This window comes from Empidonax traillii, unplaced genomic scaffold (genome assembly GCF_003031625.1).
Source record: "Empidonax traillii isolate 1590-97213 ecotype Southwest subspecies unplaced genomic scaffold, ASM303162v1 scaffold227:size730986, whole genome shotgun sequence".
NCBI classification, from domain to species: domain Eukaryota; kingdom Metazoa; phylum Chordata; class Aves; order Passeriformes; family Tyrannidae; genus Empidonax; species Empidonax traillii.
In genome coordinates this window covers 160,172-185,942 of record NW_020955420.1, presented here as the reverse complement: position 1 = coordinate 185,942, position 25,771 = coordinate 160,172, and the positions used below count along the sequence as shown (strand labels likewise).

The window sequence follows — 25,771 nt, the reverse complement described above, 5'->3', positions numbered from 1 at the left end:
ATGCATTTTCCAAGCAAGCTAGCATTTTTCTTGATTATCTATGTTGTGTTATGGTTTCTAAATTAATTAGGTCTCCTTCTTTCCTGGAAGTTAAAAGTTTCTTCCTTCCATTTATCTACCAGGTATGATTATGTTGAAGTGATTGATGGAGATAATGCTGAAGGACGCTTATGGGGAAAGTACTGTGGAAAGATTGCTCCCCCTCCTTTAGTGTCTTCAGGACCATATCTTTTTATTAAATTTGTTTCCGACTATGAGACACATGGAGCAGGATTTTCTATCCGCTACGAAGTTTTCAAAAGAGGTGAGAAACAATTCATTGTTATATAGTTCATAACCTCTGATTTTTTACTTGCATCAGAAAGTTCACCATAATTCTTTGGAAGGGGGGGAATGCATGCAAATACTTGAAAGAGAAAATCTTACTACCCTAATCATTCCAAGGCGGGGCATGTATTCAATGGGCGTAAATCATTATTAATCCCGTGGGTCAGCTGCGTCTGAGGGTTGACTCCTCTGTGTGAAATATGATAGTTTTCATCAGCTGTTTGTTTCAACCATTTTAAAACCATTAGCTTTTTTCCTTTTTTTTTTTTTTTTTTAATAATAATTACTGTATGGTTTACAATGTTACTGCCTTAACAGCACTGTAACCTTCTGAGCCCCTGACTCATTTTGGTTAGTGTTTTGCTCTGCATTCCCAAGAGGTGGCTGTGGGCTTGGAAAGGACCAGAGTACACATGGGCAGCAGATGATGTTGCTGTTGCTTTCACAAATCATGTTTGGGAGGTAAAGGAGAGATGAAACTCACTCTGCTCACAGGCATGACCTGCTGGATGCTCATGCCAGGAGTTCTGTGCCAGTGAGCACAATTAGCTGGATGGGCCACCGAGAAAGCCCAGAGAAACAAAGAGTGAAAGATTAACCAGACATATAAGCACTCCCTCTTCTATAGCACTTTCTCTAAAAGGTCTGTAAGGTCAATGTTTTAGCATACATCTTTCCTATAGCTGGATTAGTAATTCAAGCATTCCATTACTTGAGAATACAGGACAAAAAGTCATAATATATAAAGAGATAATAAGATTATTTCTGTAGAAAAAAAAATTGACTTCGACATCAAAGTTTAGGGTAATATTCACAAAAGCAGCGCAAAACTCAAAATTTCCAGTGCATATCACTCCCAGTCAGTACCCCATTTCCAGAACCAGTTCAAATCCCTTTTATGCACCTAAACCAGAGCCAGATTTTCAGCTGTGTTCAGCAGACACATTTGATGGCAGCTGTACTCCTAATGAGGATAAGCGCAGTAGTGAAGTCTCTTTTCTATTGCTATTGCTTCTCTGCACAGTGTTAATTGGGGCCACAGACCTCTTGTTCACCATCTTCCCTGTCTGTAAATCCACTCTTGACTCCCAGAAATTCTTTTGCTGACCTCCAGGGTCACATTTTTTGAAAGAATTCAGCATCCAAATGACACCAAGCTTTCCTGAAAAAATATCTCTATTTGTTTTGGTGTCCTTAGGAGGGTAAACTCTTGAAACCGTGTTCTGATGTTTCTCATTGCTTATATATGCACTACCATCTTTCATAAATTAGAAGGCTGAAACACAAGATGAAGTGAAAGAATGACCTGTGAAACACTTTATTTTAGTAACTGAGCATTTTCAAGTAAAAAAGGTTTATTTATTTCATAATAGTGTAGCAGCAACTCAGAACTCTGACAGGAACACTTTATTTCCTTGTGTGGTCATTTACATCTCTCAAAGATGCACATTTACAATGTTAGGATGGTGTTATGAATATGATTTTACACACACGGAAGTCAGGAAACTCGAAATTATGGCTCCCAGAGCAACTTTAACTCAAGTTCATTCAGCACAAACTATATATTAAGGCAGGAAAGTTATCACCATTCACAGTGTTAGAAAATACCATGTGTACACAAAGGATACAAGCTATCGTTGCTGTGGGAACACAGCCCTTTTTAACTTCTGAATAAATGCATATATGCTATTCCAATTTTCCATTTCAATATCTGTACCAAATAAAGCTGACCAGTTCACCCTGTTGTGCAGGTGAAGCTCAGCTGCTCAGACAAGTATGTTTTGTTTAGCATATTCACAACTTAGTTCATAATTTCCCAGGTATGAGAAGCATGATTCCAAGCCAAGGGTCCTGTGGTGCTGAGCTGAAGGCTGAGCTTCATTCCTGCACACTTTTTTTGCCCATTATTCATATGAGAGTAGCCCTAGTTTTTGAAAATAAAAAACTGCCTTATGCTACCTGTGTTCTAAGCTGAATGCTTAAAATGATGCACACCATGGAAATTGTAAGGAGAGACCAGCACGCACAATGACCATGATAAAGGAAGTATGGGCTTTCAGAATAGGAGCTGTCTTTACTTCTCATTCAGCTCCTTAACCAGAAAGACACTGGAAAAGTTGATTGCAGGATTAAAAGATGAAAGCCATTTGGCCCAGTGTTTAGCCCATGTGAAATATCATCGTTTTGGCTTCAGTAGACAGCCTATCTTAGGATGGATGAGTGACTTATTCACTAGAAAAGAATCCACACAGTTCACAGTCAACATTTCTAACTTTTGTCAACTAAATTTATGGTGTAAACTGAAAGAAAAGAAAGTGTCAACCAAGAAGGCAAATTATTTTCTGGCTCGGTGACACCCCCAGATAGCAGATGAAATTATCTCCAATGTCATTTCTTTCTTTGCTCTCTCTGTTGCTTCCTCTCTTTCTTTCCTTCAGCTCGTATCTCTTATTTCATACACATTCACACATGTAATTTCTCCATCTCAAAAGTATCTATTTTGTCAGGTCTCTGCTGAAACCTCCTCTGCCAGTTTTCCGTGCAGATTGCCCCATGAAGTTTCTCGTAGCCTTAGTGTTGATTTAATTCCTGCAGCTGCTTCACAGTGTCAATAAAGGGTCAAAATCTGTGGAGGGCATTTTAGTGAGGCAGCTCTTGTGAAAACAGTTTCTGTTTCTTGCACCAGATTGACTCAAACGTGTTTAAAATAAAGCAAGCTGGTACTGAGATACCATGTGTGAGTGTAAGGAGCCTGACGATTGTGCACTCTCAGAGCCAGGATCTGCCTGTATTTAATAAAGCAATAATGATCCTGGCTTACATTTTATATTGCATCTTTTATTGGATTCCAAGAGGAGTACAGAGCGCTTTATTCTATGAATGGCATAGCAAAGCTATTTTATCCTGGAACAGCAGCTACTGGTGGGAGTGAGGAGCAACACCAGAATATAACCCTCCCATACATGACAAGGAGACAAGGGAATGACAGGGAGAGAAGAGAAATATCCGACTAATGTGTAAGGGGGTGATTTAATTATAGGCAAAATGTAATTTCCCAAATTGGAATGGGTCAGGTTACATAGGCATCAATATCCATGTCTTCCAAAATATGCCATGAAGTGTTCTGAATATTGATGTGATAGCTCAAGCATTTCCTATCAGTATCTGCTGAAGGACAAAAATACCTGAACTGACTAAATTCATTCAGACCTCTCTCTTGCATGCTGAATTTAGCTGGGAGGTGGCCAAATCTGTGGGGGGTAATATTTTTGGCACATTCACAAGGAAAACATTTTCTACAGTGAAATAAGAGTATTCATATATGCAACAAGCCAGACTGTTTTCCTTCAATGATCTGTGTTAAGCATTGGAAATCCTCTAAGGCTCCTGACTACAATTTCTAGGCATCCTCACTCAAATTAAAACCTCACACACATCATTCTCCAGCACAGACCTTCCTGTTGCAAGCAAACTCTGCTCTCCGTTCCTTCCTCTACTCCATGTCTGAAGACCTTCATCTGAGTCATCCTAACTTGGACTGCCCAGGTCAGCTGCTATCCACCAATGCTCCGAGTCCTGTAAATCACTCTCCCTTAAATTTGCAGTGTCAAAAGGCAGAGAAGGGGTACCTGTGCTGACCTTGTAGGAAGATGTGTGGGCAGTGCCTGCAGCTGACTTCTGAGCACACCTGCAGGTGTGGGATCCACAGAGAGGATTCCTGAGGGACCTAAATGAAGGAGGAATGTGATCTGTCAGCAAGAGAGAGGCTCCAGGTTGTCCCTGTATTCACAAAGACAAATCCAGTGACCTGGCCTTTTATACCCTTACATCTTAACTTCCACTTTCCTGCTCCACCAAGAGCACTGTTTGGAGCATCCCATTATGCCATGGTGGGGATATCAGGGAAAACTGGTGTGTCAACATTGACATTAGGTGACTCCTAGCAAGACTGCCTGTAATCACACAGTTTATCATGCCAGCACTAGCAGCAACATTTTACTGGTGCACCTGTGTCAACACCACTCAGAATGAGTCACTCACCCTCCGTACATGTACGAATTACCTTTCACATTTAGTTTGTCAAAGAGGCATAGGTCACATCTGGCAGAGGTACTGAGTCAGTGCTCCAGGAATCTGAAACCACTGCTCCCTCTACTGAATTCACTCACCCGCTTTTGTAAAAAATTCTATTTCACCAATAAAAGCCTGTCAGCCATAAGATTTAAAGATTTGAGCTTGAAGGGGCTATAATTATTTCTCTAGGGCTCTGTCGAGATTTCTGCAGCTTACACTTTCATTGTTCCCGCATGACTTTGTATTTGTCATAATTTTTTCTAGAGCTGGTACTAGTTTTCATATTGTTCCATACAAATTGAAAATTGAAGATCAGACAGTATATGCGAATTGGGCTTTAAAACCTGACTATCAATAATAGGAATAAGCTGGCTGAATGATTAATGCAGCGATTAAAATGAGGTGTTTCATTGAAAAGCCACCTTTGCTGCTGGAGAGACAATACAACCTAATTTGTTTCCCAGCTAACTACTTTGCATAGTAACATAGCGTTAACCCAGTTGATTTTTCTCCTTCTCCTACAGGACCTGAATGTTCCAGAAACTTTACTTCCTCAAGTGGAGTGATAAAGTCCCCTGGATTCCCCGAAAAATATCCCAACAGCCTTGAATGCACTTATATTATCTTTGCACCAAAGATGTCAGAGATTATACTGGAATTTGAAAGCTTTGAGCTAGAACCTGACTCAAATACTCCAGGGGGAGCATTCTGTCGCTATGACCGATTGGAAATATGGGATGGATTCCCTGATGGTAAGAGAAAAATGGACTGTGATATGCGTAACCATTACTATGTGGTGGGCTGCAAGGCATATTCCCATTTTTTTAAATGCCATACTAGAAAGGTCCTTGCTTGATTTATGTGAAGGGAGTTGAATTAAAGAGAAACTGGGAAAATGTTCTGCAAATTCATTCAGTAAAGCATATCTCAGTGTGAATGAGGGGTCTTTTTTTTATGAAATATGCTCAGTCTTGAACATTTGGCTCGGTGGAAACCTCTGTGTTCAGTCAGCAGGTATATGTGATGAACCTCCTACAATAAAACAAAGTAAATGTAAGCCTTATAATGGATCCCCACATTTTCACAGCGAACAGATGATTATAGTCCAGACATTTCTAACAAATTGCAGAAATTGGACTTCAGGTACTGACCCTCTGACTTGTGGAGGAACTGCTTTACAGACCAACTGTCAAAGCAGACAATTTCTTTGCCAGAGAAAACGTGGTGTCCATACAGTTGAAATCATGGTGACTAAATGATTAACCAGGTCAGTAAGCAGTCACTGAGTTATTCATTCAGGTGGCTTCGGTGACTGGGCACTGCAGGGTTCCTCCATTACAGTGCTCTCTCTTCCAGCAGTGTAAGCAAATCCAAAGGTTTTATCTTAATTTGTTAATTTATAATCTCCGATTAGCTGGGCACATGTGTCAGGGTGGGTCTGCTGGGTACCCTTCTGGAACGCCTCTGCCATCTCAGTAATTTTCCACTTAGTTGTTGACCACACTTGACCTTGTGCACATTCACTAAGTGCATAGCTAGATATCAGCTAAGCCTATAGAACCAGAGAGCCCTCATTTCACCCTCTGCCCAGTCTCATATCCCTGTTTTACACTGAGACTGACAAACAAAGTAGCTTCATGATTTCTCGATGTTTTTCATGTACAGCTCTGGGTCCTTGAGATTCAAGTCTCCTGTAGGTCCGGGAGCTGTGTACCAGTTCTCCAAGGACCCAGCATGATAGGCTGCAACTCCAGCCTAAAAGGGACTGTTCAAGCTGAATGCCTAACCTTTAGGGTGCCCAAATGCCTATATGACCTGTGCAAGCAGCTATATAAAACTGATTATTTGTGGTGCCTTTTTCACTGGTTCTACATATGGCATAAGCTAATGAAGAGAAACATCTTGGAGCTGTCCTTTCTCTTCTTAATTTTGTAATTCATAGCAAAATTCAGAGACTGAAGATTTATGTTGTTTGTGTTGGGCACTAATTACAACTATTTCAGTTTTCCACTGGTATGATAATGCTTATTAATAGATTTTTTCTTTTATGAACAGCAGTGGCAGTTTCTACAAACTGCTAATCCTATATTAATATTTCATCTAAATGAAAACATGTACCTTAAGGAATATATTATAAGAACACATTTACACTTGCTTATTTTCCTAGATAAATTCCCAATATAACTTTGCTTAAAGCTTTCACTGGTGCTGCAGTAAATAATTATGTGGTTTTTAATGTATATTTGGGTTTTTTCCTCTTTGTTTTATGCTTAATGGGTTTATCATGGCTCTTTTCAATCCACTCCAATAAATAGTGAAGAAAGACCCATAACATAGCTAGAAGACTATTTAGTGTTTAATATCTCAATTAGGAAGACAATATTGCAACAGCACAATAATGATATCTGGAACATTTAATAATAGGTTTATTTGTATATAGGCCAAATCTGTTCAAACCAAATTCCTGCAGAACTTGTATTTAAACTGACATATGAAAAGATGACCCAATCAATCAATTTATGTGTCATATAACCAAAAAGAATTGCATTATTGCCAATGTAGAGAGTTTAAAAGAGGTAATTTCCTGGTTCAAAGAAGTGGCTGAGCAGTAGTGAAGAGCAATTAAAAACAGGCATCATTATCAGCCTTCCAATTCCCTCACAAACTATCTAAACTCAAAATGACCCAGGCGTCCAAAAAGGGCGTTTACATGTTTGTAAATATTCAACTGATTTTGTGGGTTGTGAAAAAAAGGTTTTCTTTGATCCAAACTGTTGGAGGTTGCTGCAGTTGCAGGGAAATGTTTGCTGCATCATTTCACTGTAGGACAATTCTTAGCCAACAGTCAGTCTCTCCTGTTTAACTTAACACTACAAAGGAAGAGAGAATGTGATTGCTTCTCTATAAATGCATCACAAGGCAAATCCCTGGGAGAGAGAAGAACTATTTGAACTGAAGAGCAAAGCTGATGCAGGAAACCATGGGTACGGCCTGGCCATAAACTGAAGATAGAAATTAAGTTTCTAGATATCAAAAACAGAATGTCAGGATAATCTTGGAGGCAGGGGGGAGCAGAGGGGAGGGAAAGGAGAAAGGAAGGCAAAATTAATCTAATTTGCATCCCAATAGAAGTAGTAAATTTCTACACTGTGGAAAATTATACAGAATGGTTGCCTTTGGTGAAGGGAGGCTCACCCAAGTTAAGTCTTTCAGCTGTTTGTCCATTTTGCTTCAGTCATCAAAAAAAATATTCTGAAGCTGCACCTACACTATCAACTGAAACAGAGACAAGGCATGGTTGTGTGCACTTCTTAATTGCTGGCATACTCCCTTGCATGGTTTTAGCACACATCAGTTGGCACTTTCCCAAGAAATTCTTAAGCATGATTTGGAGGACCAAGAAAGCAGAGGTCATTCCCAACAGGCATGTTGGACATGGCCATCCAGTTTCAGGGGGGAGAGCCCCATAGGGGCAAGCTGTGTCACACTTAGTGTGGTCCCAGGAGCAGCCCCTGACCCCTGACTGCAGGTTCAGAGGGTGTTCCCTTGCCTGATCTGTTTGATGATAGGAACAGCATTCCACTCTGATCTGTCTCAGACATCTACTTTAGGACACAGTTAATGGACCTCTGGAGGTTCTTGTCTCACAGACTGTACTGGGAGCTACGAATGAGTAAGTTGGACGTAAACTTAAGATACCTGAGTTAAAGCAGATGAGTCCCATCATAAGTGGAAAATGTTTGCACTGTAGAATTTGATCAGCTACAGTCACTAGAGATCATCAGGAAATGAATTTGCTGGTTTATACAATTGTGAAAAAAAAGGGGGGGGGGCAAAAAAAAAAGAGGAATGTTCTCTTAAACAAATTTTCACAATGATGTTTAAAAGGATATGTCAAAGTCAGTATGCTTCCATTTACATTTTGGTTCTACGTAATTGCCGTTTTACTGATGGAAAACAATTTTCTGTTAGACAATTTGACAGCAACTGTAACAGTCATTCAAAAAGACGTTAATCCTGAAATGCTCTGTCACAATCATGGAATCCTCAGCCTACCTGGCTGTCCTTTTAGTGGATTGAAGCTGGCAAGTGCTGAGTACTTGCGTCTTGATTCTGCAAAATATGTGCTTGTCTTTGAAGCATGTGAGCAGTCAGATTGACTTCAAAAGGAATTCACCAAGGACACTTACAGGACCGAAGTTAAACAGTGGTGTAAGTGTTTTTCTGGTTCAAGGGGAGAATGGTAGGCATTCAGGAATGCTTCAGAAACTGGCATTTTGTTTCTGGGTAGCTGCATGCCAAGGGCACATTGCAAATATTGCAGAAACGGGACCGTGGATTTAGAACAGGAGAGTGAATAGATCTCTGAATAGAAATGTGTGATTTTGCATTAACAAACTAGACACCAAAAATATCTTTGCCCAAGGCACAGATATACCTCAGAAAGCCTCTGCTGAGAACAGTCCATTGATGACTTTGAAGAAAAATAGCCCACTCAAAACAAGTACTAGCTTTAGTGATGAACTGCACATATTCATCATGCAGCTCTCTTTGAAGCTCTATAGACTGTCTACTAGGGCTCAAAAGTAATTTAGAGAAGTTTACATATGGTTTGAGAACCACAGGCTGAGCATTGCTGCTTCGGTCAATACCACAAGAGCTTCTACTGAATGACAGAGTGAAGCAAAATGCTTTACTGCAGTCGTTAACATCAGTGCAAATGAAGATTTCTATTAATCTAAGTGTGTTTCTCCTCTGTTGTGGTTGCTTTCTACACTCTTGTGAGAAGCTATTAAGATATAAGGGCATACACAAGCTCAGTGTAGCTGACTCTGGACTGTGAGGATGGAATTAATTTTTCAGTTGTTTTCTCTTTTGTGTGCAAATATTTTGTCAATAAAAATCATACTGCTGTGAAAATACTGTCCACAACACAGCAGCATACTTATAAAAGGCAGCTTTAGAATTCAGTAAATGGCTAGTTAACATTTAAATATTTTAGAAATATGATATATCTTTTTTCCTTTCTTCTGTTTTGTTGGGGTTTGTTTAATTGTATTCCAAAAGCTATCATTTCAATTAGATGGACAAATGTGCATTTCAGTAAGTCTCAGAATTTCTTGATACAGATATTCTTTGTCCAGAAAGGCAAACAGTAGAAAAATAGAATTGGTAAGGATAAGATTTCTGTTTAGTCTTAAACCACCAGCCACATTCTGTATATTCCACACTCAGATCTGTAAACCTTCAAACATATTAAGAATAATCAAGGATTTATTCAAGTTTTATAATTAGATTCTGCATTTTGGGAAATGCTTGCAAAACAAGTGTCTTAGTTGTCCTTCTTCCGTCTTTTAACCTGAAAGTTACTCAGTTTTCCACTATATTGTACTATGCCAGTGGAAAGATGAGCCAAGGTCCCAGAAACAGCTACAGCATGGGCAGTCAAATGAAGTAGCTGGCTCACTGAAATGCCTTTGTTCTGCAGGAGGTGTAGAAGTGTCCTTGAGTGAGGACAAGTGACTAATATTTGAAACAGGACTTCCTGGGGAATTCTGACATAGCAACATGATGGTCTACAGGTAGAAGTTGCAAAGAGCTTTCTAGGCCTAAGGACTTTTCAGCACCTGCTGCCCTAAAATTCTCATTTGGAACTGTATATGGTCTATTATTAAATCCCATCTTGGCTCCTAAGGAATTGTCAGGAAGATGGTAAAAAAAAAAGCAGTGGCATAGTCTACCTAATCAGACAGCAGTATCATCCCCTGAGTGACTGCACAGCATTTATTTGATGTGGTGACAACCAAAATATTTGATAAGTTATTGTAATTCAAACATTTTCAAGACTTGAATGGGAAAAAAAGGAGAACTTTGTGTTAGCTATTTATGGAAGAAGAACAAGAATCTCTGTTTCATCCAGTTGTACTCAGATCGATATCGTATTAGCTCAGCAGGCTAAGGTTTACATGTTGTGCAAAAAATTCAATACCTCTTTGTGAAACAGTCTGAAAATTTTTGGCTCTTGCATCTACACAGCTAGCAAAGGGAATAGCACTGTGATAGCAGGACCAATCTTTTGAAGGCTTAATGTGGAATTACTAAATGTGTCTTAAAAATTATAAACCGGTGAGTCATGGGGAATCTTAAAGCCTGTCTGCTTTAAACAAAGTTCTCTTCTGTTTGTCATTTCGAAGAGGCTTCCCTACAGGAAATGGGAGGAGGGAGGCTCAGAGCACTGTAACATGGTGGCCTTATCCTCCTGATTTTCCTGCAGTTGTGAGCAACAGCAGCAGCTATAACGTTGAAAGCCATCATGGGAAGGAGCAGGATCGGAGTTGTTTGCACATAAAAAATGCAAAAGAAAACAAAAACAGATACAAACCCCAAAACCTCCAGCAATTGGAATGCAAACATTACTTTGTGTTTTCTAAAAACCACTAATGGTGACAGTCTAAAACTAATTTCTCTCTCCAAATAATAAAACTGTGAAGCTTTACTGATTTCTAGGATGAGGAAGAATTCAACTCAAATCCTCTATAGGGTGTTTCATTCTATCAATGCTGCATTAAACAACCTTGGTGGAAAAAGACTGAATTGGCAGGTATTTTAAATGCCATGGGATTGCCAAGGCAACTGAAGACTAACTGTGGCCAGAATACAGATAGAAAAGCACATGTTGGCAGCAAGAGCTATAACATCTGAGCTTCCTCTTTCTGGCAACTCTAAGGCCTTACAGAAGTGTGTAGCTTACATAATAAAGTTATTCCAAGCTGAAACTGTTTTACTTGTTGTAAAATGCCAATAAATGAGTAGAAAATTATGTTAGCTGTAGATTTTCTTTGAACTGTGAATAATTAGGATATATAAACATTTTATATTTTAAACTGAAAGTGTAATGGACTTTCTAGAGACATGACAAGGTGTTAATTTAAGCCTGGAAAGCCAGTGGTGTAAGCATTAGAATGAAGCCTCATGATTATTTTCATGATTGACTCCATGGGTGGGTTTTAGCATTATCTTTTTTTATTGTTTGTAAGCACAGATGTACCACCATTCAACAGCCTAGGGACCTATCTGTAGGGAATGCTCAAGTGCTAGAAGGCCACATATGTTGGTTGTGAATTGAGTAGCTTAATTAAGGAAAAAGATTATCTCACTGCACAGGAAACCCTGAAAATATCAGAATTAGGTTTATACATTATTAACACTTACAGAGATCATGTATGTGTGTGTGTGTGTGTGTATTCTGTGAAATGGAGATACACTTAAGAAATCCTTGCTCTTTTAAAGGGATTACGATTTTACTCTTAAATTCTTTTTAGAGGGTTCTTTAATATTGAGCACATGAGCGAAAGATCTACGAGGGTGTGCTGAAAGCCTAAATAGGGGGGATAAAGAGTCATTGGCCGTAGCCTCAGTATGAGTGCAAAAATGTTTTTCAAAGTTCACTGTAAAATTAACAGATTATCTACAGTATTGAGCATGAAACCTGGCAGGCACTATTTGAACTCCTTGGAGCATCTTGTATATTGGGTGGCCAAATCAAGCCATTCAGTTGTTCTTGTCATAAATAGGTGCTGCAATCACACTTTGGAAAATACTTGAGGTGGTTTGTACATGCAATTTTGTGCATCGCTGCCCTCTTTAAACAACACTTTTTGAAATCCTGGTTCTTTACATTTTCAGAGGTTCATGGAGTGCTATCGGGAGCATTTTGGAAGTAACACTGCTAGGGCAGGAAGAACAATTTACTGTTCGCCACTAAGTTATTGATGACTGTCATTTTGAACTGTTGCAGAGGTTCACTGTTTCCTGCTGAGAGACTCTCTTTGGGAGGATATTGTAGTGGCATCTATTGTTATAGTAGGACTGGTAGTTTACTATTGTATCCTGTCTCTTTGCAGTTGGCCCACACATAGGGCGTTATTGTGGGCAGAACAACCCAGGACGTGTCCGCTCTTCAACAGGGATTCTTTCAATGGTATTTTACACTGACAGTGCAATAGCAAAGGAGGGATTCTCAGCAAACTACAGCGTGTCGCAGAGCAGTGTATCAGAAGGTCAGTATTTATCTATCCCGCAGAGCTTCTTGGAAACTACTCTCTGTTATGTCTTCTTGCACACCAGGTGTTGCCTGAAGCTTTAAAGAAACCTTAAATAAATAAGATGGTGGGGAAGGATTGGTTCTGTTTTCCTTTTTTTTTTTTTTTTTGAAGAACAGCTGCCCTTTGAAAAGCAGTGCAAGGAGCAGAATTCTCCTTACAGTTTTATTCCACAGTCTTGCCAGGAAGTGGGGATAATTATTGTGAAAATCTGTGCTGACCACAGGAACACAGGAATGCAGAGCAGTTGAACACTTGCATTAAAACAATGAAACACGGACAATGAATGCACTATCCAAAGCCTTCTTTTATTACGTGGAATAAGCTTTGATGATCGATTTCTTGAATAAAAAGAACCCATTTAATATATGTGCTCTTGTTAAACCATTTCATAAGCTATCTAAGCTTTGTTCTCTGACCAGTATTTTTTCCCCAATTACCTGGTTTTCATGCTTACCCTTTGTACAGAGAAAGAAACGAAGTGAGGGAGACACAGGAAAAAAACAGGCTGTGTTACACCACATCCTTGCAGATTTTCTTGCTCTCCTCAATCATAAATGACACACTTTAAATCAAACTCTCTCTCTTCTTTCTGTGTCTTACTGAGTTTCGAGCAAATTCACCCACATTTAATCTACTTGTTTAGTCAAAGAAGGAACAAAAGAAAAATGAGTAAACTGAAATAATCCCTGTAACTAACCAGCTCTCCTCCACTCTTGCCTCTGTAACAGCTTTCTTATACATGCATAGCCAGGAAGAGGGAATGGGACACACCCAGCCTCTGTGGATGGGAAACATCCTTCTCCGTCTGTCTCAGACTGTACTTTAAGATAGTTTCAGTGCTCCCTATGTAGGTGCTGCTCCTATCCCTTCATTAGGTAACACAGGCAACTTGGGTCCCCATGTCCAACTCCTCCACAGCCCTCCTCCTGGGCTGTAGATGCATCATCACACTGAAGTCAGAATTAATATCTGCTACACTGTGATGCCTACATCTCTTAAGCACAGGACAATAGAACAAAAATCAGTGTCTGTGAAAACCCTTTTGGATGATAAGAGGAAACATTTTATATGCTGGAGACTTAAGACAGAGTGAATCCTCTCACCTAATTTCAGCCACCCTTGCTCTTTGTGTTGTCAGTAGAGAGAGGGTCACCTCCAAAGGACAACTCAATCTGCTTATCTTGGATATGTGAGATGTCCCTAGGAGGTACTTGTCCCTCTCAGTAGACTACAGGGAAAGCCAGCATGTCTACATCAAACTAGACACTTCCTTTTTAGATATTTTAATATGACTCCCACCTATCGTGTTTTGCATTCTTTACAGTGGTTTATGGCTCTCCTTCAAATTTCAAGCAGAAGTTAATTTACTTTGAGACTTTCCCTAATGTAGTTCAGCTCCAGTACTTCACCCAAGGCTCCTGAAAGACTGAAGCAGCACAGATTTGGGGGAAAGAGTCATATGCCATGGAAAATGAAGCTGACAAGAAGTTTGCTAATTCAGTTAGGGGTCACCCTAAGTACAACTACTGTAAACTACCCTTTATAGAATTTCTGATTGTAAATTTTTGGATCCCTGTTAAAAGATATAAACACTTTTTAAAGAATATTTTAATTTTAATTTAAAAATAGGAAATTTGGGGGTTTAAATCTCATTTTTCCAACTCATAGATGTTGAAACCTTCAACTCAGCACCCACCCCTCTGTTAGAGAAACATCAGCTCCAGAGAAGATGTGATAAAAAGGAATGTATATCCAGCTGTCAGGGCCTCCACTTCACACACTGGTATTTTACCTTAAATTTCTAATGAAGGAATGAATTATATTTCTATAATATGAATTCCCTGAACAGAACAATAGGCACATTCTTTTTTCTCCTACCCCATTTCTGACATGAGGGGCACATGAGCACCTGGGTGTGAGGATCTATCTAAAGCCATTGGCCTCTCTTGCTTTAGCAGAGGTTGGAGCCTTTGTATTTGAAGACTGAGAGAAGAATTGAGTCTGCATGCCCTACTAGCCTTTGAACTCACTACAGTGATTAGGATGTCAATTGATTCTAAATTATCTAGGTAATTTTTGTGTCAACAAAAAGAGATTGAATTAAGATCATCAAGTTGTTTAAAATACACCACGTTACAGAAGAGGTGGTAATTCCCTTAGATCAATAATCTTCTGGCCTGGATTCAAATTTTGTTGATCTGTTTCACTCCAGTGTCCCGGATCCAAAGAGAATGCCAAAATTTTAATAATATTTTTTAAGCATTTTATACTTTTTGTGTGGAAGTAAATAGTTTTAAAATCAAATTATTTCATGCAGTCATCTAGTTTGTCTTTCCTGAGTTTGTGCATAATTATGAGGTGAACATACATTATTTTATGTTATGAATCTATAGAAGTGTTCATGCTAGGCTAGAATGGAGAATTCTATTGTCCTATATTGAAATGGCTAAAATGCTGGGCTAAAAATATTTGTATAGCATTATTACTGCAGGAATTGCCATGGCAACTCAAATGACAGTATTAAGAATGACACCATAAGCCCAATACTGCCTCACTTAAAGTTGATAAAGTATTCAAAGTCACATAAAAATAAATTCTTTAGATATTCATATTCAAAGCAGGAAAATGTTCTCATTATTTGAAGTCTAAATCAAAAAGCTGACCATAATAATGATGGTAATTTATTTTTCTTCAGATTTCCAGTGCATGGAACCACTAGGTATGGAGTCAGGAGAAATTCACTCTGATCAAATCACAGTTTCCTCCCAGTACAGCGCTATCTGGTCTGCAGAAAGGTCTCGGCTAAATTACCCTGAGAATGGATGGACCCCAGGGGAAGATTCTATCAGAGAATGGATACAGGTAAAAAGATAACATTTTAAAGGTATTATTAATAATACTCTGTGGAGTTCATTGAATGTGGAGAATGCAAAATAAAGGAAAAAAATAACACAGTAAAGTACTTCTACATAATTTAAGAATCATTGCAAGTGAAAATCTAATATTCCCTATTAGACACACAAAATAAGACTTACTCCCAAAGGTACAGAAAAAGAAAAGGTCAGGAAGATTAATTCTTCTGTTTCCCACATCTATTGTTTTTTCAGTCTTCTGGGCACAAATAACAGAGATTTTGGTTTAGTGGAAAAGTCAATATTAGTTTAACATGCACTTAAAGTGGAATGTCCCAGTAAGCTGAGCATGTGCTATGTCTCTAGCTGATTACACTAAAGCATTAATACAGCATAGTGTTTTTGTGCACTCAGTTTTCACCTCAGAAGACCTATGTCTCTTCCAGAATATGGTACACCTAGAATGAGTTCAATGGTCTCTGTCTAGTGGGTATTCTTCCACATCCTTAAACACAACGTTCATTAACAAGATAAGCTGCCTTGGCTTTGCTATGTTAATACAGGAGAAATCCTGCAAACATTTGTTGCCATGAAGAGGCTCCTTGAGTTCAGTCAGTCTGTTTGGGCATGTTTTTTGCTGTGTTTTCTCATGGTTCCTGAACAGTTTAAGATTATTCATATAAATTACTGCATACAAAAAACCTATACTAGAGGGCAAACACTAGCGTCATTATATGAAAAAAACCACTGATTTTCCTCAATTGTACATTGCCTTACACTGCTTAGCTGAAACCCAGATTCTATTTCTGTTGGCATAAGCTAAGAGAAACACTTGAGTATATTAGATCTAAATTACTAATATTTAAAAGTTGTTCATAGATTTTAAACATTCCTCCTGCTTCTGTTGTTTTCTATAGGAAATTACTAACTGACATATAAAAACAATGCCTTATTAGCCTTCCATATGAATGTTCACACTGGTGTTTCCTGTGAGGTTTGCTGTCTGCAAGAAAGCTTAAAAACATGTTGAGTAGTAGTTAGTAAAGGGAAGAAAGAAGGGGAAATCTTTCAGTTCTGATCCTTGGCACACAACGGGACTCTCAGGTGTCCTGCTTGGGGGTCCCTGTGCATCCTGAGCTCCTGGCAATGTGGTGATCGTGTACAATGGATCTAATCAGGCTTCAGAGAAGGAAAAAAAAAAATCTGCTTATCCCTTTTCATTACTGAGGAATAAACATCAAAATCTCCCCAACCTTATCTAAGTGCGAGGCTTGTTATTAATCATTGCCACTTGCAATCCATGGAATGCACATGGAAAAAGGGTGGAATGCATTAGAATCAAATTCCATGTGTTTCATCTGGTCAGAGGGCCGCCACTTTTTCTTTGTTTCCTTCTTTTCTGCTGTCACTTGCACATTTATGACTGAATAATCAAAACAAGAGAGCTAGTCAAATCTCATTCATGTGTTCTGTGTGCTTATTAACTTTATTAAGTTGTGATAACTACATACCTATATATATATAGCTTAATCTTTTCACTTAGAACTAGATCTTTCTGAGAAAAAGTTTCAAAGGACTTTTTTTAACCATTAACTTCTCTAATAACAGACACAGCAGAATTCAGGGTACTTCAGGGTTTATGCTTAAAACAGTTCAGGGTTCCTCAGTCCTCCTGCCCATGAATTTCTCAGGCCCCTTTGCCTCCTGCCATGAACCAGAGTGCTCAGGGGCTGAAACAACCACTGAGTAGAATTTTTAGCAGCTTTGTGCTGCCTCCAGCTACCACATCAGCCAAGAAGCTGATGGTCATTTCCATGCAGTCTAGCCCTTGGGCATCTCCTTCACTGCCCATGGCCCATGTAAAGGGACTACTGTTAGTAGTTTCTGCCACTTCACTTCTGTAGCAGAAGCAACCAAGCTAATTCAGAGACTGTGAAAAGCCAGGGGATGCTGTACTCAGAGTATAAGAGTTTGACTCATCTTTGGCTTATTTATTTTGGTTTCATTCTATACTAACATTGATAATTCAGACTTCCACTTGTGTTCTAAATGCTTTCCTGTTAATTGACAATCTTGAGATGGGTGCCAAGGGCTTCAGACCATCAGGAACCTCAAGAGCAGGATTCTTGTGCAAGTGAACTACCATCTTCTACAAAGTCTTGATACCACTGGCAGTAAGTGCATGTTGCAAGTTTGTGTCTGGATAAAATACTGAGATCCCCTCTTTCCTCTGTACAAATATCCTCGGGAACAGATCTCCATCTCCATAAGAGCTTACAGAAAACCAACCAAGGACACGTAACTGATAAAATACTCTGAAATTACCCATAGAAAAAAAATTGTAACATTTTATAAAGGGAGGAAGGCACGTGAATATGAAGGACTGAGGTCACTTTGTTCTGCTTTGTTGTGCATGTTATTGTAAACTAGTCATTTGTGTGAACTATTTGCTTTTGTGCAGTACAGCATAAATGAATTTTTGCTGCACAGAGCAAGAACTCTAGAAAATATTCAACAGAAAAAAAAGCTGAAGGATACAGCAATGCTGAACTTAGAACTTTTAAAGTGAAAATTTCTGCCTATATGTCCTTGTCTGAAAGACAGAGATTGTGTTATCAGTTAATCATTATTTTTTCACGATTGCTGGTTTCCATATCTTCCTACACACTGCAGCTCGTTAAATAGTGATGTCTGCCTTTAAACTGATAGTATGCATATGCAAGTAGGGCATATACATGAGCTATGTACAGTCATACATGGGCAAAACAGCATGAAAAAACAGCTCCAAAAACTAATTTCCTCAGTGTATCATTTTTTTGTACAAGGGAAATATTATAGTTCTCCTTTCCCTTCCTTTTACCTGTCCCTTCAAGGTTGATGTTTTTGTTAAGACAAAAGAAACAGAAAACTTCAGTTGAGTATCAGCCAAAGGAGATTGGTATCTTTAGAGGATGTCTAGAGGGCATGCGATATCATTGTCTCCTTTGAGGTGTTGAAGTCTTTTGGACCATTTTGCTGAAAATAATTAGGAAAATAGTGTTGGCTTGTTGTTAGTAATGAATTTGCATGAATTCCATCTGTGGACCTGAAACCCATTCTTTGGTGGAAAAACTGGGTTGCTCCTTTGTGGCTGACAGGTACAAACTAGCGAGTCCATCTGAGTGCCACCTGCTTGCAGGGCTCCGCCAAATGAAAGTTGCCTTTCCACTTCTTTTCTCAGTTATTTGGATAGAAATGTCAAAGCTTAGATTTAAAATTTTCATGGCACAGTCACAGTCTGCACAGTATTTTCCATTTTATTTTTGCCCTCAAACACACTTTTGAAAATTGCTGGTCTAACTTGAGATTTGGAGTGATACCTTAATCAGAAACAGAGTCACTCCAGATTGAATTTCTTCCTTAAAAACATGCTAATAAAGTCTGTGGATTTTCCAATATGAATGGAATAACAATATGCATGAGGCATGAAGGTAGTTTACTGTCATACGGGATGTTATTAACATCTCAACTTTGAGCTCAGCCTACTTGTTTATTGCACTTACATTTCACGCACTTGACTGCCCTTCAGTTTGAAACAGTGTAATTTAAAATAAAAAATAAAAACAGCCCTTTAATTTAATCAGAAGCAGGGAACTGCCATTGCAATGTAAAGTCATTGTCCCTCATTAACGTATCCTTTCACAGGAAAAATAGTATAGTATTTCCATTTATGTAATCTGAACAACAAACATGTTAATAGGTATCAATTACCAGCCAGTTTCAGTACTTGGAACCGGTAAGAAGGCCCATGCGAGGGTTTGACATCTGGTTTTAGTGAAATTGTTCCTGTCTGTGGTATTTAAAATTTAAAGAACTCCTATTATTGTGCAATTGGGAATCCTAGGGGAGTACAATGTTAATGAAATCCATAATGTGCAGGGATTTTATGATTACATTTTCAAGGCATTCCTTCAAAAGGGACAACTGATGTCTGCCAAGGCATCAGTAATTGTGTTTTTACAGAGTAGATTTAATGTTCACCTTTAAGAACATCAGTTATGTTTACACTCATCTAAAAAAATAACATGCAAAATCTCTATATTTAGGGAACTTTGCATCTTATTTCTGAATCCTTTGAGCAGGAGTCCCAGGCCATTGTGCATGGCAAACCCTTGCCCCTCAGGGATATCCTGGTGGGTTGTGGCCAGCAGCCCCCAGGGCAGCGCAGGAGTCAGGGGAGCTCCAGGAGAGGTGTCGTCAGCTAAAGACACTTGAAACCCATGTGTGTGTGGTTTTGAGAGGAGACTGATTGCCTATTACCAGGGTCACTGGGAACCTCTGCTACCATCAATCCTCATAATGGTGTGGGTTTTCAAATCCACAAGGAGCAACACCTTCTGGGTACTTTTACTGCACGATCTGTATGTTTTCTATCAAAATGTTTCTTCTAATGCATATAACACAAATCTTTACGCTCCCATGAGGCTGGATGATAGTTTCTGGGTGGCACAATTTTTCTCTTACCCTATAACAGTGAGCAAGACCTCCAGCTTGCCCAGAGAGCAAAGCATGTTTGTTAATAACACAAGATCTTCAGTTCATATTATGTCTGGGGTTGGACAAAACCATAAATCCAGCTTTAAGAATCCTAGTATCAGATCCAAACTTTGCAGCCATAAACCAAAAAGCACTACTCTGGTATAAACACACTCTGCCAGTTCAAGTTTGTTCAAAAAGGTTAACAGGGGGTTAACATAAATAGACATGCTCTGAATTTGGTGCTATCTGTCATTCTGTAGCTGACATAAGGCCATACACTAAGATGAACTCCTTATTGTGTGTTCTGGCTAATTTGACATAAATGGCTAATCCAGCCCAAATTTATACTGCTGGGGTTTGCAGCGGGGCACAGACCTGGTATCACATGTAAACATACAGACTCAGAGGTTGGCACAAGCATCAGGTTTTGTCTGCCTCCCTCTGGCCTCTGTCTGCCAGTCTTCACATCATCACACATCCCTTTGGCACCTTCAGCTCCTACAGGGTAATTTTAGTCCTCTGTAGCAGTAAGCCCTTAGAATAATAGCTGATCTGGTGCAAAATTCTCCCTCTGCATCTTGCAGCATTTAGGGGTCTGAAGGAAGGGCGGAGAGGTAAGACTAGGTCTCAAAAAACAACCTGGGAGATCCCTCTTGCCTTCACTGATTGAAATATCAGTTGTTTATTTAACACTAACTCTCCCTCCTGTGGAAGGAAAATATACTCCCATTGATTTAAAACATTTCTATGTATACACTGCTTCACCAGAATTGAGAGGGAACTCTGAGGTGGAATTTTCCTTCCACATTTGTCTTCATTCCTTTACATTTTAACCTACATTCTTCATTATTTGCTCCTTTGTAAGCAAAACCCAGGAGCAAACATCACTGATATATACTGGTATATAGATTAATACAGATTTATTCCCATATCACCTCTGAAAATAATCGCAGTTCATCATTTGGTGTATTGACATTTCATCTGTGTTGTAGCTTATTTCCTTATCAGGTATTCGCTTAAAAATATAGGCAATATTTATAGATGCTGCTGCGCAGCATGTTTGTTTAATTAACGGGTTTATTCTTACATCAGGCAGCTGTTTAGGCTGACTTTACCAAGCTAGCTTATCTAAACATTTCACATGAAAGCTCAAGGAAGTGCAAGTCAACAATGCCTGTTATTTTTATTATTATTTCTGTTTCTTTTGGAGTTTGATAGTGGAGTGAAGTGCATCATATTGCTGCATAGAATAACATGAAAACTGGGAAATCTCAACCTCCCAGTTCTCCTGGCCTTTGAAGGGCTGCCTGAGAGCTGGAGTTCAGAGGCTTTGTGGTGGGGCTTGCGCATCATTAGGGAGCACACTGACATGAAAGCACAAAAACTGTCAGTCCTTTGTCTTCTCTACCACTTTAGAATACAAGTCATAGAATACAAGTATTTGGTTCATGTCATTTTACAGTTCATAACTGCACTCCAGAAATCACAAAAAGCAGAGTTAGCTTTGTGTAGAAAAGTGTTACAGTTATCCTAACGGTCTTAACATGCTTTGCACATGGGCAAAGAATGACAAAAGAATATTCCCTTCTGGAAATCACAGCCAGTACAGACTGTGACACAGCACAGAACCGAGGTTAATTGACCCAGCAGGATACATTCGTACCTTTATTTACTGTGACATGGGAATAAATGGTAGAGTTTCACAAAGGCAAGTACTGAAATTAGACAAGAGGGAGAGGGAGAAATAAAAGGGCCCTACAAAGTATGAAGGTTTTTTGATTATTCAAAGTGCTTTAAGAGCTATTTTAGTACCAGAAAGTTCCCAGCCATAGATTTATCACTCTGGGGAGGCTGAAGAGATGCTCAGAGAACTGTGCAAAACCATTGGCAGCCTTATTGCTCCAGAAGTGCAGGTGCAAAATGCAGTTTAGAATAAAACCCTCTCTACCTCCCTCTGACATGTTTCAGCATCAGCCCTAATACAGAGGGGAGTCCTGTGTGGCTTCAAGCACTCCTGCATGCAGCATATGGAGGAGCAGCAGAAGCAGAGCCCCTCTGAGCTTCCACTACCAACCTAATCATTATAATAGTTTCAGTTCTTTCAGGGGATCCATTATGCAGAGATCTGAGTAGTTTGTATATAGCTCTGTAATTACCTATGCATCCACTTCCCAGTCCAGCCCTACATACCCTCAACGGCTGCAAGACAGATGGCCCTTTAGAGCTGAGATAGCAAATTAAAAATGTGTCCGGCAAAAACACTGATTCAGCAACTACTGAAATAATTTTGTGGATTTACCTCACTTTCACTAGTTGGTTCCAGGAGGTAAAGAAATTAAAATCTTTAAATCGAAACTAAAACTAGTTTTAAACTAACCACCACAGGCTTGTTTTGTTTTGTTTTTTTTTTTAAATCACAGCTTATACTTTTACTTACTTTCACAGAAATTAAAGCCACTTAAAAAACTCTGTACAAAATTATTCTTCTTTCTCCTTTGTTTTTGTTTTTATTTTTTCCATTCATTAGGTTCACATTTGGCTTGACTCAGAACATTTGTTATACTTTGCTGGTTTTCAAGCTGCCATCATGCCAAAAGAATCAGTTGTTTGTGCCATTCTGCTTGGTATGGGGGCTCTCTCCCAGCTGGCTTGCAGACCCCATGGGGTGTGAGGCAGCCTTGCCCTCCCAGCTACCAGGCACTGCACCACATCTGCTCCACCGCAGCCAGAACCTTCTGCAGATGTGAAGGAAGGTGTCTCAGAAGGAGATTTTTCTGAGCCTAGCAGAAATAAATAATCTACAAGACTAGGCAGGTGTCAAACTGAGGGTGAGGTAAAGCTCAAGGCTAGAAGTGAAGTGGCTAAGGCCAGTGGCGAGAAGCACCGCCTTGGGTAGGAGCGCAGAGCTGAGGTGTGTTATAATAAGCAGAGTTATTACTGAGCTAAAGGTCTCTGTTCTCACGGGGCTGACCCTGGGCTGGAGATGATAGGTGTACTGCTGAGTGCTTTGCAGAAACGATTATGCATTTTTATTCACTCTTTCCGCACCTGCACAGTAGTATGAAGCTGTAGAGTTCATGAGTCCTATGGGCCCTTCCCCATCCCAGCATCCGTGCTCCAGATTTTCTGTTGCTGAACTATTATTTGCCCCCCCTGTCTTTGTGTCATCCTGCCTTTCTGTCCCAGTTTAATTCTATTCTACCCATTAGGTGACATTTTCACAGCAGTAGCAAAATAGGTAAAGAGGCAGGATAAATGAGATTTCTTCCAACTGGTAAATACCTGCCCTTCAGAAAGCAATTCATCTTCTTTCAAATAATAATAATAAAAAAGAGTATATTTCAAAAAGGAAACATTTCAATTCATTTTGGCTTTGCCTCTGATGTTTTTACTCAAAATTTTTAAAAAAAGTCTTTAAAAAGGCATTGGAATAAATTCCAAAGCTGAATGACAAACAGAAACTACTAGCAGAGAAAATACAGTTGACCAAACATTAAGCTGAGGTTTGGTTCCTCTGTTTTCAGGAATAACTGGCTTCTCATCAGAGAAACATTGTTTACACACAACTTCCACCAACCAGCTGGACTGTGTAGTCTGGTATTTCTCTTCATTGCAGCCTTTTGTGTTGAACCCTTCAGACCAAACTCATTCTGGTGTTGATCTCCTGAAGCTGATGAAAAGATCAATTTGCCCTATCCCATATAAAACCAGGGTGTATTTTAACTGGTCAAATTTAGGTTACTTATAAAGACTAAAGTGTCTTTCAGCTTTAACAGACCCAGGATCAGGTTCTTCCATTGCAAATCCTACCAACTTCAGGCTATTGGCTGAAGGGTTAACATAGCACAGAATAATTTTTGAATGCTCTTATCAGGTCTTAAAAATTAACTGTCGACAGGAGTGCTCCCCCTCTTCCATGATATGCTTAACTCAGAAAATACACCCTTGTGTTTATTTTTAAAAGCCACAGCACTTAAAAATCAATAGCTTTGTTCTTTACATAACTGGAGATAGAGTAGTAACTTTTAGATAGGCATAGTGAAGGTACACAAACCAGACATCATTAGCTGACCAAAGAAACTCTGAAAATTAAATCCCTGTGGCTGGAGTTTGAGTGTGCTTTGCTAAGGGAAGGGCAGAGCTGGGGACAGACAATCTCCCTGATTCGTTTTAGCACCTGAGAGTTGTCTTGGTAGTCATTAGCCTGTGCCATCCCTTTATTGTCTCCCTTCCTCCAGCAGCAGGGGACAAGAGCACCACTCTCAGCAGTAGGACTTCCAAATCACAACTTCAGAAGTATTTCATCTACCTGTGTGCACTCCTCAGAGCTATGAGGGACATATCAGAAAAAGTGGAATAATCTTTGCATATGCAGCCTGTCACTCACTTTTCACCACAGACTTACAGTACCCTCACCACATCATCTAACTGCAGCTACCTGATGTTTTTCTAGAAGGTAGCAGAAACTCATATTTTCAAAAAGCAGTGACTTGCTTGGTGACCCAGTAGTAAATTAAAATCATCATACACAATGTGTATGAAATAGAAAATCGAATTTTGATGCAACAAAACTGACAGTTCCATTTAACAGAGAATAAATGAATGCAGACTCCTGTGGATGAATGACTGATTTAAAGAGACTATGACGATTTTCCAAGATGAGAAAGCTGATCACAAGAAAACACATGTATTTCTCTGTGACACAGGTTATACACCTACTCCAATTGCCTGTGAAATTAGGCTTAAAAAATATTATATCATAGACACTGGTATTTTTTTCTGATTTTGCTGCGATTTTTTATATAAAAACCCGAAGTCTGAACTTTCAAAAATATCTGAGTGTAGTAAATTCCAGTTATTTCAGTGGAACTGGCTCTGAACAGAGATTGCACTGTCAGATCTGTCTACACCATCAAGGTGTACTGTCTGAGACAGCAGAGGTTTAATTTTGCATAGTGTATCATCCCTCACTTAACAGCTTCCTAGCCATTAGCATAGGTATGCTGTGAAACAGGAAGAAGCAGAAGTTATTACTGTGTGTTTACACATGTAATATTGTACTTATGTTCAAAACACCAAAATTATAAATCAAGCCCTCCTGCCTGTACCCTCTGATTTTAACAGGACAGCAGTTGGGAAAAAAAAAAAATCTACAAAAGAACTTAATAGGCAAAATTGAGTGTTTTCCACCCAAACCCTAGTTATTCACATGTGAAGAAGTCTGATAGAGAAGCTTTGGATTACTCGTTTGGGCATTAGTTGCTCAGTACACTTAGGGGAAAGAAAGTCCTACAATTATGCCTTTTTCTCAGAAAAGAGTAGTTCTGCAAGTATTGCTATAGAGTTTCCCTTTTCTATAGTTTCTAACTCGAACTGGGGAAGGTCACATTCAAACTGCACTAAATAGTTGTCTTCATTCCAGATCACAGGATTAAGCTCAGGTTTAAAATTAAATGTAAATTACAAATAAGTATTCAGCAAATGTTAATTAAAAGTATTACGTTCCTGACTCATTTATTGCTCAGCAAGGGTTCCTAAGTATCTTAGCTGGAGAAAGGGGCTATTCACATTCCCCCTTTTTTTTGACCAAGTCATTATACATGTCTTAGGTTATCCATTTGCAAGTTAATGTAGTGCCGAAGCAAAGGTTTTCATTTTAAAGAAGTAATATTTCACAGCAAGATATGTTCTTGAAAGATGTAAAACAATCTTTTTCTAAAGCACTGGGAGTTAATCAGCCTTTCTTCACTGCTACAGAGAGGGTTTGAATGGCATAGGATGCTGATTGCTTGGATCCCAGAGTCTATAGAAAACCCAATACGGTTACATTTTCCTCCCTTTGTTATCTGAGTTTATTGTATCTTGGTGTTCAGGATTTAAGTAGTTTTCAAGTAA

At 39.1% G+C, this 25,771-nt stretch overlaps 1 protein-coding gene across 3 annotated transcripts in view; it reads left to right on the top strand.

The window, feature by feature from the left end:
- NRP1 (neuropilin 1) overlaps positions 1 to 25,771 on the top strand; it is a 113,591-nt gene that overhangs the window by 46,587 nt on the left and 41,233 nt on the right. For all 3 annotated transcript variants that reach the window (XM_027887992.1, XM_027887990.1, XM_027887991.1), the window contains exons 4-7: positions 123 to 304; positions 4,926 to 5,153; positions 12,306 to 12,461; positions 15,202 to 15,368. In XM_027887992.1, the coding sequence (XP_027743793.1) occupies positions 123 to 304; positions 4,926 to 5,153; positions 12,306 to 12,461; positions 15,202 to 15,368 (733 nt within the window). The remainder of the gene's footprint in view (positions 1 to 122; positions 305 to 4,925; positions 5,154 to 12,305; positions 12,462 to 15,201; positions 15,369 to 25,771) is intronic.